This window comes from Salmo salar, chromosome ssa10 (assembly GCF_905237065.1).
Source record: "Salmo salar chromosome ssa10, Ssal_v3.1, whole genome shotgun sequence".
Lineage (NCBI taxonomy): Eukaryota > Metazoa > Chordata > Actinopteri > Salmoniformes > Salmonidae > Salmo > Salmo salar.
In genome coordinates this window covers 39,838,270-39,854,281 of record NC_059451.1, presented here as the reverse complement: position 1 = coordinate 39,854,281, position 16,012 = coordinate 39,838,270, and the positions used below count along the sequence as shown (strand labels likewise).

Below are 16,012 nucleotides of genomic sequence, written 5' to 3'. Positions count from 1 at the left end.
AGCCCCCAAACCCAGATTCGCCTGTCGGACTGCCAGATGGTGAAGCCTGATTCATCACTCCAGAGAACGCATTTCCACTGCTCCAGAGTCTAATGGCGGCAAGCTTTACACCACTCCAGCCGATGCTTGGCATTGCGCATGGTGATCTTAGGCTTGTGTCGGCTACCGACGAACAGTTCTTGTGCTGACGTTGATTCCAGAGGCAGTTTGGAACTCGGTAGTGAGTGTTGCAATTGAGGACAGATTACTTTTACACTTTATGTGCTTTACAAATTGCCGGTCCCGCTCTGTAAGCATGTGTGACCTTCCACTTCACTGATGAGACGTTTTTGCTCCTAGACGTTTCTACTTCACAATAACAACACTTACAGTTGACAGGGCAGCTCCAACAGGTCAGAAATTTGACGAACTGACTTGTTGGAATGGTGACATCCTATGACGGTGCCACGTTGAAAGTCACTGAGCTCTTCAGTACATTCTACTGTCAATGTTTGTTTATGGAGATTGCATGGCTGTTTGCTAGATTTTATACACCTGTCAGTGACGGGTGTGGCTGAAATAGCCGAATCCACTAATTTGATGGGGTGTCCACCTACTTTTGGCCATGTAATGTAGCAGTGTTATAAAACTTCTTATTGAAATCTGTTCTCAGAACTTTAATTACTTTCAAATAACCTATCATTTTCATTCTCAGAATGTTAATTAAACCTCCCATGAAAACTTTCAGAAAACCATAGTAAAACGTAGTACATAGTAGAACCTCCTTGCAACCTAAAAATGTTCGTTTGCAGAACAGGCAACATTTTTACTTGCATTCTCAGAATGTTTCAAATTCTTTCCATTTTATGTTCCCACAACTTCCAAGGAACCAAATTATTATTATTATTATGCAAAGGACAAGAAATGTTAGATTAGACCACGAGCAAGGTGTTTTAGTTCAGAACCACCGTATCGATTAAATATAACTGTAAATCAATTTAAGAGTGACCTGAGATTCTCTACAAACAAAAACATTACAAACGTAAACACATCTGTGTGTGCCTGTCTGGTGAATACACGCCATCTCGCGCAAAACTCTTTTCTGGTACACAATCTACAGTCATGCAGGTGAGTCACTCACTCAGGTGTGTGCGTGTGTGTGTGTGAGAGAGAGAGAGAGAGAGAGAGAGAGAGAGAGAGAGAGAGAGACGAGCTCTCTAAAATATATGAACAATACACCTAGTTCTTCTCCCCTCCTCCTTCTAACTTTAGCTTTCTATGTGTTTATTTTTGTTTTACATACTCCTGTGTGGCACAGAGGAGCGTGCAATCATAAATCCCTCAATCGTTTCAATGGATTTGAGATTACTGAGTTTGAGACGCTAGACCACGCCCCCCGTGGGCTGTCCCTCGCGGAGGGATTATATTATAACAGGGCGCGTGTCTCCGGAGACAAATCTACTTTCAGCTGCTAAACAGGCACGAGTTTGGGTGTCTCCCGTTACTCTGTACATCGGAGCTCCTCGGACCGAAACAGACAGACAGGTGCACTGACTCCACCACTGAAACAGACTCACAGGCTACACCTGCGCCTCTCTAAAGACCAACCACAGACAGACAGATTTTCTTACTTTCTGATTAGGAGAATCGCACTGTACTGCAACGAACTCTGACAGCTACACACTGACAGGTGAGAGGAGGAGCGGGAAAACAATAAATATAAAAAATGAAACTTGAAGTGTTCTCCGCAAGCCACTTCGTTCAGAAGCCTATGGAGGTTTGCAGTCACAGTGATGCGGAAGGTAGCGTCCCCTCTCCCCTATCCGGGGACGAGCTGGGCTCAGACGGGGACTGCGTGGCCAACAGCCCGGCACCTGCTATCCCGAGCAGCAGCGATGGCAAGGGAAAGCCCTACACCCGCAGACCCAAGCCGCCCTACTCCTACATCGCACTCATCGCCATGGCCATCCGGGACTCCGGCAGCGGCCGGTTGACTCTGGCTGAGATCAACGACTACTTGATGAAGAAGTTCCCGTTCTTCCGGGGCAGCTACACCGGCTGGCGGAACTCGGTGCGCCACAACCTGTCGCTGAACGACTGTTTCCTCAAGGTGCTCCGGGACCCTTCCAGGCCATGGGGCAAGGACAACTACTGGATGCTGAACCCGCACAGCGAGTACACCTTCGCTGACGGGGTGTTCCGTCGCAGGAGGAAGCGCATCACTAAGAGCCGATCCGGTGGTTCCAATAAGGACACCGAGACCCCTGACACCCAGACACCAGGCGAGGAGACTCGCATCTCGGCCCCTGCATCTGTGCCCTCCCGGGAGGAGAGGGTGATGGGAGCCAAGTTCTCCAGCGCTTCCAGCTCCTTCTCCATCGATAGTATCCTCAGCAAGCCCTTCATACGTAGGGAGGACAGAGACCACACCGATAGAAACAGTGCACATGCCAACCCCGGTGCGCACCGGCTCTACTGGCCCGCGGGTGCTCACCACATGCTGCCCTACACACTGGCCTACCCACCGCTACCCGCTGTTATGGCACACGCACATGCACAGCACTCGTACCACCAGGTCAGCACCGGCGCGTCACACATGTTGAACGTGTACAGGTGCAGCCTCGCGGAGCATGCAGAGCACACCAGGGACCCACTCACAGCTCTCCACATGACGTCGCAGGGCCACATGCCAAACTCCGAGGCTGCTTTCTCCCCTGTGAAGATGCACACAGCGCGAGTTGGCAGCTGTCATCCTTTCCAGATAGATTCATTGCTCTCCTAAAGCCAACGTAACAGACGATAATGTAATTATGTATCTTAAATTTGCCATGTGCACTTTCCTATGCGCTCTACGTTTTTCGAATGTCTTTAAAAAAAGCATTTCAGTGCATTTATTCTGATTATAACAAGTCGTTTAGTGGTGATGAATAACGTAATGTGTTATTGTTGTCATGACTTTATTTCTATCTGGTTACTACTAGGACGAAGCAAATTAGTTGCAATCTGACATGCCTTTCCACTGTGTGTGTGTGTGTGTGTGTGTGTGTGTGTGTGTGTGTGTGTGTGTGTGTGTGTGTGTGTGTGTGTGTGTGTGTGTGTGTGTTACGTGGTTCTTAGGTCATTTCTACTGTAAACGACGGCTACCATGTGCCAACAATTTGAAAAATATAGTACTATGTATGTGTTGATGTAGTTTTGTATGACTTGCTGAAAAATATTGTATTTTAAAATATTTGTTGGATTGTTGATTACTCCATGTAAGGAGGCTGCACAAAAACACTGTCTGTTTTCCTAAACATTGATTCATGCATGGACGATATTTTTTATGAGAGAAAATAAAAACGTATTGGGGAAAAATTATCGAAGCAAACCAGGAGTATTTAATTTTTTATATTGCTCTTGCCTTATCTTTACCTAAAGGAAAATAAAGAATAATCTATATTTTTCCATTAAGTATAGGCCTACTTGAAGTGATTTTTGGATCAGAGGGCGGAAAAAGTTTGCATGGGTGATCAGAGGAAGATCCGATATCTATCTGCCTGGAACTGGAAAGGCTTAGCGCCTGGCAGCACTGGCGCTGTTTTGGCATCCTCACCACTTAAACTAGCCTGCTGAAGTACCAGAGGAATGAACAGAAAGATATACAATCATTTCAGACATCTGCCTACTCTGCACGGCAAGGCACAATTAGGAAACAGCAGTGTTAGGCACAGAGAGGGATTTACCTTTACAGATTTACAATACTTACATTTCCCCCCTCTGTCTTCCTCTCTGTCTGCACGGCACGGAACTGCACAGCTAAGGAAGCAACACCGTTAGGCACAAATTACAGCTCGGTTGAGCTATTTCTAAATATTTAAGGGTGGTGAGATCCGTCCCAGAATGGGGAGTGCTGAATTATGTCAAGTAAATCATAGAATCTGACGCTTTACACGAAGGATCATTAACTTTAACTGCAACACACGTCTAGGAAGGTTGTTCCGAGTGAGGGGGTTTGAGTTCAGTTATTAGGGACATTTAGCTGCCCAATAGCAAATCATGTGTAGTTATAATGTACAGTATCTATTAAGCGCAGCGAAAACATACACGTCTCCTCAAGCTCTTCTGTATTGGTTCGAGGATGAAATCTCAGACTTGGGACAAATGCACTCTATCTCTAAACGTAAACTATGTGGTTTATGCTTAAGGATAAATTGTAGGCCGACCATAGCATGCCACCCAAGCTATGGTGTACTCATTAAACATTATCTGTACTGTGGTATTCATACAAGGGTAAGAAACGTGCCTGGGATCTGGGTCTCCAATAAACATTGTACAATCAAATATAGCTTGTTCAAATATGACATTTGAATTTACACTGCCTTGTAGCTTGTTCTCGTTTCAAGTCACGCAATTCAAAATGTAATACTGAAATAACAATAGGCTAATACATACTACTAATACTACTACTAATAATAATAATTTATTATTATAAAATAGTGCATTTCATGTTTGTTTTTTTAAATCACCAACATTTGAAAAAATATATTAGACCTTTTTCATCCTGCTATAGGCTACGTTGTGGATTTTTTAAACACATTAAACATTAAATAAATGTCCTGATTTTCTTAGTAAGATTTACAACAATATCTTTAGAATATAAAAAAGATGTGGGATGAATTACGACATATAGCCTACCTGTCCACAACAACGAAGACACAGACCTGCTAAACGATAAGCTATACAAATAACTTTTACCAAAACAATGTTTCAAAATGAAATGACCAATGACAAGTTGGGCTATTGTAAGGGTTTAATAATGAGAAAAAATCATGTTGGCTGGCTACTTCAAGCGCCAAGTCTAGAAATGATCACAACACACTTCCAATAAAAGCTAAATGATTTGACCTTTCAACACAGACAGGGGATATATGGGGGTTATCCATAGGATGCAGTCCATATGCGATGTCTCGAGCTGTCCACGGTCCTGAAGGAAACCCTCGACGTCATCACATGCAGTGTCGCCCACATTAATTACGATTCCCGTTATCAATGTTAGGCCTAATGTTAGTGACAAAGTTGTAGACTATCACTAGCAAGTGCTGTATCTAGACAAATATTGTAAAATAGTATACATAGAAAATATCGTGAATAGTACATTATTTTATTGTGGACCAATGAGAAATGAGCCTATAGGCTAATGAGAAAGATAATCTCAAAAATTGCTCAATTGACAAACGATCAAATCTGAAAAGGAAAAGAGCAAATGTGTTGATACATTTACCATTTGCATTTGACCCTGTCTTTCTTGAGAGGGGTTATCAGTCCCTCATCGATCTGGGCACAAATAGAACGGAAGACATTATTGCTTAGGCACATACATGTTTCTACAAATACAATGCATGTGTACAAATATTTTGACATAAAACATTACCTGTCCGTCCTCCTCAATCATGCACATTGATGCATAGACCTAGGACTATACTATGCTAACAAAAATAACCTGACAGGTGTCACTATGGTTTTACTATGCAGTCCCCCCCCTTGGATGCACGTTTTGGTTTTTCCCTATCACTACACAGCTGATTCAAATAACCAACTCATCATCAAGCTTTGTTTAGCTGTGTAGTGCTAGGGCAAAAACCAAAACGTGCACCCGGCGGTCTAGGTGACAGGTAGGAGGGTTGAGTCTCGTTCCAGGAACAATGCTGCAACCTGCAGGTGAAATCCCGGAACAGCACACCTGTATGCTACGCACTGGGTAGAGCACTAGCACTGACCGCCATAACAGGTGAACGCTCCATCAATGTAGGCCACCGTTATGTTTTCATTCTATAGCTTAGGACTAGCTCTCTCTGGTGTGTGGAACAGGGACTAGTTAACATATGGCATATCCTAATAAACTGAATACATGCTTGAATCTGAGAGCAGTAGATACTGGGCTCCATTCAATCCGTATCGCCGAAGTATCCCGAAAGATCCGCGTTCAAATGTCATTTCCGATTGAACAGACGTGTGCAGTGTTTACCGTGAAAGCAGTCTCCGCCACCGCGGGAACATTGCCTTTAATTGTCAATCGCGATATATAATACGGATCTTCAGCGCTATTGATTGAATAGAAACCTAAATATTATGTAGTTGTGGTCCAGGGTTTAGGCCTGCAGTCCAGGCACAATGTTAGGAAGTTCAAACAGTCAGTCACTCTGCAGGGCGCTGAACCGCGCCTGAGCTTCTGGAGAAAGAACCTGGTACTCTGAGCACAAAAGTCCGAGTTGAGCTGGACAGGAAGCGCGGCTGCTGGGGCGCCTGAAAGAAGACATAAAGACGCACATTACCGTTAAAATACGCTGGAAAGAGTTATTTAAACTATATTTAATCTCTTCAAAAGGAGTAAAAAAATGCTCAGGCAAGATGTAGGCACTTGTCAAAAGAAGTGAGGAAAGGTCAAAGTAGGCTATAGGCCTATGAGAAGGACGAACAGCCAGTGGTGCAAAGTACTTCATTAAAAATACTTGAAAGTACAACTTAACTCGTTTTTTGGCGTATCTGTAATTTACTATTTATATTTTTGACAACTTTTACTTTTACTTAATTACATTCATAATGAAAAGAATGTACTTTTTACTCCATATATTTTCCCTGACACCCAAAAGTACTCATTACATTTTGAATGCTTAGCAGGACAGAACATGGTCAAATACACAGATAACAACCCTCCTCATCCCTACTGCTTCTGATCTGGCGGACTCACTAAACACAAATGCTTCATTTGTAAATTATGTCTGAGTGTTGGACACCTGGATATCCGTAAATTTAAAAAACAAGAAAATTGTGCCGTCTGGTTTGCTTAATATAAGGATTTTTTTTTATTATTCACACTTTTACTTTTACTTTTGAAACTTCAGTATATTTAAAACCAAATACTTTTAGACTTTTACTCAAGTAGTATTTTACTGGGTTACTTTAACTTTTAATGGAGTCATTTTCTATTAAGTTATCTTTACTTTTACTCAAATGTGATACCTTACTTCTTTTTCCACCACTGCCAACAACCAGCAGGCCTGTGTTTCTATGGAAAGAGTATGTAGTTTTATGGCTTATCAAAACAAAAACAAAAAGTGAAACAATATAAAGCAACATTTTAATTTATTTAATGCACTGCTGCATTCATTTATTATTCAGCAATATCCTACATATTAAATATACATTCATAAACAGAATTCTGAGCCACATTTTTCATGAACTAATATTTGAATGGTGTAAGCCTTTGTATAAATAATCAGGGACGTTAAAGCAATATTAGCTATAATATTATAGTTGACACTTCAATATTTACCAAAGATAAAAACAACAATTTATATTGTTCTAGGCTGGTGTTCTTCAGGCTAAAATGATCAAACTCGGACAGAAATGCCAAAGGATATCCATCACTATTAAAAACCATAACCCATGTAAATATGTGATATAATTGTTGTTTACTAGATATTTCAAAACAGCTATAATAAGAGCTCCTATACGCGCTTTGCTGTGAACTCGTAAAAGCAGTGGCCAGTCTTCAAAGTGCTCTCGCGCAGAACAAAGTTTCCTCCTCGCCGCGGAGGCATCCTGATCACCGCGGGGGTCATACGTTCTGATGTCGCAGGAAATTCTAAGGCCATTAGGTTCCACAAACTTCTCTGTGTCACGGTGGAAAATGATTTTATCCTCACATCCCTTGTTGTGAAGTGTAAAGGTTATTGTTGATGGCCATTGTTTGAAATTTTTTTATATCTAAGGAGTACAGATAAAAGGACGGGGTAATGTTAGACAGACACTCAAATAGATAAGGAGCTGATTAGTTTATTACATATTTTATTTTCAGTCTATTTTCTAAAGCTCGAATATCCCAATATAAAATGCAGAAATGAAACCCCATAGTCCCAGCCTGAACCATAAATTATTATATTCTGATCGGAGGTTTAGGCCTAGTCTACTGTATACAGTTGTTTACTCTTTCCTTCTCATTGTTTCAATTCAGCGGCATAAAACAAAATAAAGCTCAGTGTAAAACAAATCCAGGTGGTAGAAATGAAATGATGGAGACTAGGCATACAAACAGAATGGGGTGATGTGATTTCGGTACAAATTAAGATTGATCATCTAAATCTTACGTTATATTATTCATTTTTTTGCCTATGACCAATTTTGGACAAATATTGTTTGTAGGTCTATTTGTATTTCTGTATAGCCTAGACCTACTCAACTGTAACAATGAGCTGTTTATTATAAACGTATACAACTACCAAACATAATAGTCCGGTTATTTACAAAGCATATACATACTGAAAAATGACTGAAAATGGTTGCATTATTTAACTACTAGGCTATATAAACGAATATTTAGCTCAATATGTTTTTTTTATAACATTAGGTGGTTGAATTGAAAACGAGGAAGTGTAGGCCCTATCAAATGCAGGCATAACAAAATGAACCATAAAAGTAATCACAGTATAACTATTAAGCAAGCTATCTGCATGATGCAGGCCTGCAGTATAGTGTCATATAGTGTCAACCTTGTAACAGGATTAATACACTCTGAATATGTAGGCCACGTTTCTGAACAAATCCTATTTCTCTCGATGTTATCATTATTGATCATAGGCCTTTTATCTTTTAAGACTAAATAATTGCATCATGTTGGACAAATCTGTATTATGGTCTGTCTTCATAGGGAGGAAGCTGTCGACGCCCGCGCTCCTAATTTCGGTTCTCTCTCTAATGAACGCGGGGCCCAGGGGACCGGCTCGAGCCTAGGGCTGTAAACTGACACTGGCGCGCTGTGTGTGGTATCCAAGGCCGGCCGCTCTTGATGGAAAAAGCCTGCTTCCACTCATGTCAAAGTCATTTACTCAGACCCCCCCCCCCCTGCACATGCATGCACCACAGCGAAATACCACCACCTTTCCCCCGGTAGTGACTCTTACGGTTTCTGAGCGAACTAGGAAAACAAGAGATAGGATTTATATCACGAGATTTATGAGCCTACACAGTTTGTTCTATGTGTCGCTTCTACAACACTGCATTTACTGGATCGGTAGGCCATCCAACATGATATTGTTGTATGGTAACACAGAGAAGCACTTTCTATTTTTTTAAAGAGGCCTACTCTTATATATAATAGCCTATACTGTTATACCCTCAGTATTTCATTACAGAAAATGTTTCCGTTATTCAGTATAATGACACTTAGGAACAGGCAACAACATGCAAGAGTGTTGGTGATGGAGCTCTTTGCCTTGTGCGCGTGGCGTGTGACGCTGTTGATTGGAATGTCTGGGGAGGTTTGATAGATGGCATAATTGCGTGTTTTTGAGATGTCAGAGAGCAGGGGAAAGAGAGAGGGTGGAAGAGGGAGGGGGGTGCGAGATAGAGAGAGAGGGGCTTGACTCTGCTGCAGCGACTGGCGGTGGAAGGGGAGGGGAGGTGGGCTCTAGTCGTCACTGATTTCAGGGGGGATTTGGAGATGGGGGGGTCTTAGAGGAAAGAAAGATTTACGAAATGATAGGTGGTCGCGTTTTGTTTGGCTGAGCGGCCGCGCGCACTAAATTGAGGAGTCTTCGCGTTTCCTCCCCTTTAGGGATTAAGGCGGGCGATGGCCACCCGGTGCGCCGCAGAGCTGCACTCACCGCCACCGTGATACCGAACCGCACCGGAGCCTCTGTGTCGAACTGAACCTCCGCAAAACGCTGCATTATAGCGAGCGCTCCAGCCCTCACTGGATACTCTGCTCTCTCATCTCTCTCCCATATTCTGACACTGCGAACTCGCTGCAGATTTTCTGCGTAATAGGAGTCCAACAGAACGGAAGAGAGTTTTTCCTCTCCAAGCCCTTTTAGTTGAATTCCGTGGACCAACGGCGTGTGTGATTTGTAGAGGACTTTGAGTAGAAGTGACATTACTTGCTATCACCTTCTTTGAGTCATATACGTCCCTTTTTCTTTCTCTAGATCTCTTGCTCAATCTCGCTCTCCTCTTTCCCCCATCTCTCTTTCGCTCCTCACGTCACTGCTCAGCTACGCAGTGCGTCAGCGGAGCAGAGATGACGACCGAGACTTCTCAGCAGCAGCTGGACCCACCGCCTCCCCTGAGGTCCAGCCCGGCCTCCGGTGTCCTGCACCCCGCCATGATGAGCCCACAGGCCGCCATGGACAATTCCTCGACCGGGGCCAAAGGCAAGAAGGCGAGCTCCGGACTGAGGCGACCAGAGAAGCCTCCCTACTCCTACATTGCGCTCATCGTCATGGCGATACAGAGCTCACCTACCAAGAGGCTGACTCTAAGTGAGATCTATCAGTTTCTCCAGGCCCGGTTCCCCTTCTTCAGAGGATCCTACCAGGGCTGGAAGAACTCCGTCCGGCACAACCTTTCCCTAAACGAGTGCTTTATCAAGCTGCCAAAAGGGCTGGGCAGGCCGGGGAAAGGCCACTACTGGACCATCGACCCGGCCAGCGAGTTCATGTTCGAAGAGGGCTCGTTCCGCCGCAGACCCAGGGGCTTCCGGAGAAAATGCCAAGCCCTAAAGCCCATGTACCGGATGATGAACGGGATAGGCTTCGGTACTTCCATTTTGCCGCAGAGCTTTGAATTTCAGGCGCCCGGGTCTCTGGCGTGTCATAGCAACAGTTACAACTTGGACATGATGACCAACTCCTTGGCCGGTGGTTACGACGGGCTGAGCGGCCACCACGTACCTCACATGTCCCCGAGCCCCGGGTCCACGTACATGGCCAGCTGTCCGGTAACGTCCAACGGGGAATACGGTGGACCGGACAGTAGCAGCAGCCCTGTGCCCTCGTCCCCGGCTATGGCCAGTGCGTTGGACGGTCACGGTCATTCTCCATATGCCAGTACCTCCGGACACTGGGCGTCTCCCGGCGGCTCCCCGTACATCAAGCAGCAGCCTCTGGCCTCCAGCAGCCCGGCGTCCTCTGGGCTACACTCCGGCATGTCCCCCTACTCCCTGGAGCAGAGCTACCTCCACCAGAACGCCAGGGACACCGCCGATATCTCAGGTAATAAACGTTGTGTAAATCAAGTCATAAAACGTTAATAAATAGATGTGAAATGTCATGCGTAATAACACTTGGTCAATCACAAAAAGTATTGCATTTGTTATACACGTGGCAAACAAAAATATTTGCAGGTTGACAATTGACTTGCTCTTTGGTCAGTCATGCTGTTTTCTGGAGGAAAAAAAAACAACTTTACGCAATGCGTAATAGCCTATAAAATTATAGTTGGCCTATCTTATAGATAATATGCCGACAATCTTATAGACTGTCTTATAGACAATCTCCTACATGCAGAACCAAATGTAGTCTAGTTGAATATCACTATAAGTTACAACTTTGACACGTGTGATACGCAGATGAATCAAAACTTTGGCAAAGAAAATAATTAGACTAATATAAAAGTGAGTTGTTGCGACCTAAATATGTAATGACTTGCATTTGTAATACATCTATAAAACTATGTTGGAGATGCATATGTCTCTTAATGCATTTTCGATGTAATGTTATATTCATATCATTTAATTAAAATGACTGGTTCACGTGGAGGCATCTCCTTCACATTGCAGGTTGTGTTATGGCAAAAAAGCTTCCCAATTTTATGGGTTAAAATCATTTTATTGTATTTCTGATTATTAGTTTGTAACTATATTCTGTTGTGGAATTAATGAAACAATTTGAATGACATAGGCCGAAATAATCCTATTTGAGGGACTCAAAGACACAAATATGCATGCATAATTATAAGGACAATTCAGATGAGGTGGGAAATATAAGAGTAACCACAGCTTCTTACAACGGAAATGAACAACATAGTTGAAAACTGTTCTTGAATATATCGATCGGCTAGGCCCTAGGAAAGAAACCATGTATGGGGCTGCGTTCTTGTTTACATAAATGTTTAGATAGGAGCTCGATGCAATGGGCCATAATGAAAATTGTAGCCACATTATACACATCGCTCCTTAGGCCAGTTGACCACTTGTAATTTAGTTCATGTTCATCTTGTTTAAAATGCTTCTAATTTATCGAGGCTTTAACAAAAGTCCAAGGGATTTCTGAGAGCGGAATTATTCCTTCTAAAGCCTCGGGGGTTATCTAAACAAAGGCTGTGCGAGTCGGACCACACTGAAGAAGAGGATTTAAACAAGCGCATAGGCCTATACCCACCCACAGGAGACTCCAAGCCTTGTTAAACTTTACGCGACTTCTTATAACTATTTACAGGACAAGCCGTTATCTGTGCTAGCGGGGTCTTACACGCCTCATGGCGACTGTCAATCACGGCGGGTGTGTTGTCTCTGAAAATGGGGCTTAAAGGCTGCAGCGAGAGGCAGGACCCTCAGGAAAAAGGCCTGCAGTCTCGAGGAGAGAAAACACCGCACACTGCGGGTACAGGCGTCACATCTGGAGTCCTTATGAACTTGATGAGGATCACGCTTTCTGTCACTCTTCCCCTTTCCGTCTCCTCACTCTCACTCCGACGGTTTAGCTGGCCTGATATATACATACCAATCTATGACAGGACCTATGTTCTTATTTTACCGATTCAATTATTTGTCTGAAAATAATTTTAGGCCGTAGGCCTATAATTATGATGAATTAGCACGTGTGATGTTGCTACTGCAGATCTCGAGGATAAACAGTGTAATGTGTCTATATGGCCCTCAGGAGAGATGGACAATCAAGGAGGGAAAACATAAGCACCCTGACCTAATTCATATTTCATACATCTTTGTGAACGATATGGAGGCCAATTGGTGTAGAAAAGCACTGAAACATAACGAGGCTGTTTGATTATTATATGCCTATCAAATCACTCTTAACTTCGGTCTTTAACCAGATCATGTTAAGTTAAAGACTAAACATTTAAGACTAAACATTCTCTAGGTGAAATATCTGTGTACACGTAATACAACAGTCACAAATGAGAGGGGCTCACGCAAAATATGTGCACCAACTCAACTAAACTAAACAAACATTAGAGACGCTAGTATTGAGGACGCAGAGATTCTGAAGTCAAGTCATGACAGTGTTTTCCGTTAGGCTGATTTTTGATTAAAGGAGACTGCTGCTCGAATGTATATTTAGCTCAGCATGAGCAGAGACTACATGCCTAGGGTCTATGCATCTAATTTGCACACATCCTAATAACATATTGTATACAGTGAATTAATTGCATGGATCAATTTGAATAATTCTGAAGAGGAACTAGGCATAACACATTAAGTTTCTTTGGATTGCTTGTTTTAGTGGTATTCTCCTGAAATGGAAATACTGAGGACGGAGACATTGTCATTATTTTACCTATTCTCAAAAGGCCAGCAAATCCCTGCTTTTTCAGTCATTAATAATGTATTACAGGTCAACATAACATAATATAACATAGTCTAATAAGATAAGAAATGAACAGATGTCCTCACCGTCATCGATTAGGTTTAATCTATTGATTCACTGAGAGTGATTTCTTATTTATGCGCATGGTGTTATGGGTCTACGTCTCCGCATTGTTTACTGGCCAAATTATTGGAAGATGTGTCAATTTCAAACCTTAAAATCTATAGAAGAAATATAGGCTACACAATACACTGAATACTATAACATATTTTTACACATAGCCAATGTAATGCATAAACGTCAGAGCGTTATTATCCTATATTCTGAAAGAAAACTTTTTTTTTTTTTTTTTTTAAAGTGAAGCGTTTACAATATATAAATATTTCTGATTAACTGACCAGTTATTCACATTTATGATTGGACGCTCCTCTGTGCCACACACGAGTATGTAAAAACAATTCTATAAACTTATAGAAAGATAAAGTTAGAAGGAGGGGAAAATAACTGTATTGTTCATATATTTTGAAGAGCTCCAATCTCAATCTCTCTCTCTCTCTCTCTCTCTCAGTGGGGATCCCTCGCTACCAAAGCCACTCCTCACCCGTGGTCGACAGGAAGGATTTTGTCCTGAATTTTAACGGCATCTCCTCGTTCCATCCCTCAGGTAGTGGATCTTACTATCATCATCATCACCATCACCACCATCACCAAAGCCTTTGTCAAGACGTCAAGCCGTGCGTGATGTGAGCGGGAAATGTAGTGCGCGTAAAGGCCCAAACTGTGCTCTGAAGATGAGAATGAACACAAAATCGAGCAATTTAAACTGATTCTATACATGTCTGGCGACAGTTAAAACCCAAATAAATGGCCTGTCATCTTACTGATGAGAACGAACAATGGGGACAGTAGCCTATTTTTGAGAGTCTGGAAAAACTTCTCAAGTCAGGATATATTTTCAGTGGCCTTCGTCGTCTTGTCTAAATGAAGGACAGTATATTATGCACTAACTGTTTCTGAAGTGAAGGACCCACTGGGCACAGATGTCAGTTCAACCTCTCATTTTTATTTACATTTGATTGAGTTGTCAACTATTATGAACCCAACGACAAATCCCCCCCCAAAATCACCATGTCATTGGATTTAGGTTAAAAGTTAGGTGAAAAAAAGAAGAAACCCACTGGGCACAGACGTCAATTCAACGTCTATTCCATGTTGGTTCAACTTAATTTCATCGAAATTATGTGGAAACAACGTTGATTCAACCAGTGCTCAGTGGGAATGCCCTTATGTTGATGACTTTTTGCCAATCCAATGAGTTTTCCACGTTGATTCGACGTCATCACATAGATTTTTTTTGTTGTTGTTTGAAATGATGTGGAAACAACGTTCAGCCCGTTTTTGCCCAGTGGGAAGCACAAACGCTTATGACAATGAAACCACTTTGCCTTATTCTGTTCTCTATTGGCCAACGTTTTCTTCTTCAAAAGAAGTTTCAAAACGATTTTAATTATGTGTTTGCTGTCATTACTTGTGCAAACAAATAGCCTATATTTTATGTAACTAGGCCTCTGTTCTGATTTATAAAAGTACATGCACATACACAAAGCTTTTTATAACAAAAATTGCAACAAATTTGCACTTATTGTATACCCTTTTTGAGATTTGCTTAATTTTCTCGTTGTAAAGTGTTTCAATAAAGCTGATATATTTTCGGCTACACCTGCCTGCTTGTCTAAGAAATATAGTATGCTAATTAAAGGCTAATCATTGGTATCTACTATTATTATAGGCCTATTATCCTTGTTGATCATTTATGGAGATTTGTGATTCATATTAGATTTGAGTCGGTGTAAATTTGATTATTTGGCATTCACTGGCATACTTTTAATAACCAAATTCAACGTCTTTGTTTTGTATGATGACACTTTGTAACGTAAAAAACGTGCGTAAAGCAAAGGTAAATCAAAAGCGTGGATTCTAGGTAAGTTTTAAAACAATCCCATTTAATAACTGGATATAAATGTTGTGGGAAACGAATGACTCCTTTGAAGAGGAGCATTATATACTTTGAGCCACGGGGATAATTATGTAAGGATGTTATCTTATGGCATAGTAAGAATGGGGGGAAATGAAATAAGGCTACGGCTACACAACTCGCTGCATGTCTTTATCGTAGACAGTGAGCTGCATTATCAATATTTACCCATAGACTTCGTGAAAGCAAAGGCAGCTGGTGTTTAATAATACAATCTAATTTACTTTTTCCTTATACTTGATGAGTGTTTAAGTAGAGTAGGCTTAGGCCATTTCTATTTAAGTAGGCCTACAACATTTTAGATTGTTTACAAAATCGACTGACGATGTTGGAGACTTGGGAATTTCCATGTTTTGTGTTGTCTCATTGCGCCATCTACAGCCTGGGCCAGCCTGCCTGGTTCCACAGCGGAAAGTCTTCCGAGTCACCAGACCTCCACCCCCCGGCCTCGTACCAGATTTTTCAGGATTGCAAACTTTGTAAGAACTTGTAAACAAACGAGCTGCAGAGGGCCACATTTATGGAGATGCGACCGCACAGTGTTTTTAGAACTGCAGTAAACATAACACACGTATAGAGTAAGAAGCTGGGTTCTTGGAGAAAAACAGATTGGAGAGAGAAAGAGAGACAGAGA

At 42.1% G+C, this 16,012-nt stretch overlaps 2 protein-coding genes across 2 annotated transcripts; both read left to right on the top strand.

The window, feature by feature from the left end:
- The first annotated feature begins 1,422 nt into the window (after nt 1-1,422).
- LOC106560372 (forkhead box protein Q1) lies at nt 1,423-3,339 on the top strand. Its single transcript, XM_014123233.2, has one exon. The coding sequence runs from the start codon at nt 1,706-1,708 to the stop codon at nt 2,759-2,761; it is 1,056 nt and encodes a 351-aa protein (XP_013978708.1). The 5' UTR covers nt 1,423-1,705; the 3' UTR covers nt 2,762-3,339.
- A 6,166-nt stretch (nt 3,340-9,505) lies between these two features.
- LOC106560371 (forkhead box protein F2) lies at nt 9,506-15,060 on the top strand. The gene is made up of 2 exons (XM_014123232.2): nt 9,506-11,009; nt 13,912-15,060. Exons 1-2 carry the CDS (start codon nt 10,037-10,039, stop codon nt 14,088-14,090), a joined length of 1,152 nt encoding a protein of 383 aa, XP_013978707.2. The 5' UTR covers nt 9,506-10,036; the 3' UTR covers nt 14,091-15,060.
- The last annotated feature ends 952 nt before the right edge of the window (nt 15,061-16,012 follow it).

Coding starts and splice junctions, on each gene's coding strand:
- LOC106560372 (XM_014123233.2), top strand. CDS start 1,706: ATGAAACTTGAAGTGTTCTCCGCAAGCCACTTCGTTCAGAAGCCTATG.
- LOC106560371 (XM_014123232.2), top strand. CDS start 10,037: ATGACGACCGAGACTTCTCAGCAGCAGCTGGACCCACCGCCTCCCCTG. Junction 11,010..13,911: donor GGACACCGCCGATATCTCAG/GTAATAAACGTT, acceptor TCTCTCTCTCAG/TGGGGATCCCTCGCTACCAA.